The 2,254-nt window shown below is 60.2% G+C and overlaps 1 protein-coding gene across 1 annotated transcript in view; it reads left to right on the top strand.

Annotated features, from left to right (window-relative positions):
• Nucleotides 1–2,254, top strand: part of VSX2 (visual system homeobox 2) — a 19,915-nt gene that overhangs the window by 1,147 nt on the left and 16,514 nt on the right. Inside the window, exon 2 of the mRNA XM_010855753.1 lies at nucleotides 650–734. Coding sequence (XP_010854055.1) covers nucleotides 650–734 — 85 coding nt within the window. The remainder of the gene's footprint in view (nucleotides 1–649; nucleotides 735–2,254) is intronic.

The following is a 2,254-nucleotide window of genomic DNA, read 5'->3' as shown; positions in this document are numbered from 1 at the left end:
GCTTTCCCGGCCGCACCTCTCCGTCGGCTCGGCCCTCCGCCTCTGATTCGCGCTCTTCGATTCCCCCGATTTTCCGCTCTCGTTTTATTTATTTGTTTTTATTAATATCTGGAGGGGCAACGAAAAGTGGCGCGCCGCAGTCTCTCCAGTCCCGAGCGGGGCCGCACGGTGCGGGCAGTGGAAAGGGGGCTGTGCCCGAGAAGCCCCTCTCTCTTCCCGGGGTCCAGCTCTCCGCGCCCTGGGCTCTGCTCCGAGGGGATGGGGGGCCACCTTCTGCGCCCCGGCGCCGGGGCTGAGCGCAGGGGAGGGCGCTGAGCCCCGAGCACCGCCGGAGGGGGACCCTGCGACCCAGGAGGCTGTCTCGCTCCCCTGCCGTCCGCGTCCCAGGCGTGTCGGGGCCTTTGCTTCTCTTACAACGAAATCCGTCCACCACCTCCGGATTCCGGCGCCGGCATGGGTAGAAACAGCCTCGGCTTAGGGATGGGGTCGCCCTCGCCGAGGGCTTCCCGGGGAGACTGAGCAGGCCGGGCGGCTCCCCGAGGCCGCCGGGAGTGGGCCCCTCGCGGGGCTTCGGGAGCCCGACGCACCCGGGGGTTGCCGTGCGCGCCCCCTCTCCATTCTGCCGCCTGTGCCTCCGCCCGCTTTTCAGATTCTGAAGATGTTTCCTCCAGCGACCGAAAAATGTCCAAATCGGCTTTGAACCAGACTAAGAAACGGAAGAAGCGGCGACACAGGTAAGGCCCCTGCAGCGCCTTCCGTCACCTTCGTGCTCACCCATCCCCTGCGGTCCCTAGTTCGAAGGATCGGGTCCCTTGGACCCGAATCTTGCCGGCTGTAGATCTGAGGTCCGCGGCTGTGCCGGGACGGGGAGGTCGTACCGGGAGACCTGGAGTTTGGGGACATCCTCCCGGGGCCCTGGCGTCCGGCCATGCCGGGTGAGGATTAGGAGAGGCCGCCGAGGAAGCCGCGCGTTTCAGGCTTTCTCCCCTTCTCCGGGAGAAAGGAAAGGCCTCAAATAGGGCCAAACCCTACCCAGAGAGAGGCTGGAAACACCCATATGTCATCCCGGCCTCTGCACATTAGGAGAGTCGCGCACATCTCTGGGCGGACAGGTCGGCTCTCGCCTCCCGCCCCAGCGGGTTCCTCTGCCCCCTGCCCGGCTCCCCGTTCCTCTCCGCTGTCGCTGTCAGCGCCGCCAACCCCCCTGTCTTTCTGCTCCCATCGCTGGCCAAATCTTGAGCGTGATATCCGCATGGATGGCAAATTTGCTTTCGGGTTCTGCTCCTCTGATCCGTAAGCCTCAGTTTCCTTGTCTGTAAAATGGGGAGGGAGGAGGAGTGTGTGGACCGGATGCCCCCGCCAGCCCTGGCTGGAGTTGAGTGGGCTGCATTGCAGCAGACAGACGAAAAAGAGAGAGGTTATTTGGCTTTGTTTCCCTTTAAATATTTTAAAAAACAGACATCACTTGCACAAAGTTAAAATTCAGTCCTGCAAAGTAATGCCCTTGCCTGAGACCCGCGTTCTCTTCCGTGGCCCGCACCTCCGCTACCAATTCCTAGTGTAAATTTATCTGGAGGGTTTTAAGAAATAAAGGCTCGTGAGAAACAAAAATCGACCAGACTTTCTGCGGGTGCTGCTTGCAGGCGCTGCCCTGCGCTCGCCCTGGCTCTGTTTTCCCGATTCCCTCGCTGTCCCTGTGTGGGTGGGCTCCCCCCTAGGGTTCCCTCCCGACCTGTGGGCATTTCCCCCTGGGGCGCTCTCCTCCCCACCCACCTCATCCTCTTCTCCCCAGTTTGTCTCATCCTCTTTGCACACTGTCTCTGGGTGCTTGTCTGCGTTTCTCTCTTGCTTCACTCCCGGAAATGATCCCACATTTTAAATCGGCTCTTCCTGACTTCTCAGACCCCTACAGGTTTCCACTTGAATGTGGGTGAACTTTGGCTTGGTTTCTTGGTGACCTCGGTTTGTTCCCTTCAGGCAGCTGTTTGTTTTTGTTTTGTTGTGTTTTATTGTGAACGGAAGCGTTGTTTTTAGTCCTGATCCTGGGTCATTTTTTTTATAGTCATCGTTTCAACAAATATTCATTAAAACACCTCCTATGCACCCAACTCAGGCTGGTCCCAGGCTAGCAGGTTGGTGGGGGGGGGGGGGGGTGGCGCGTCGGTAATCCTGTCTGCCTTTGGGCTGCCGGAGGGCAGGTGGGAGTCTGGCTGACCGGCTTCTGTGCTGCTGCCCGAATTGGGGGGGGGGGGGG

This window comes from Bison bison, unplaced genomic scaffold, assembly GCF_000754665.1.
Source record: "Bison bison bison isolate TAMUID 2011002044 unplaced genomic scaffold, Bison_UMD1.0 scf7180017864368, whole genome shotgun sequence".
Taxonomy (NCBI): Eukaryota; Metazoa; Chordata; class Mammalia; order Artiodactyla; family Bovidae; genus Bison; species Bison bison.
The sequence above is the reverse complement of the archived record's forward strand: the minus strand, read 5'-3'. Positions and strand labels throughout refer to the sequence as shown.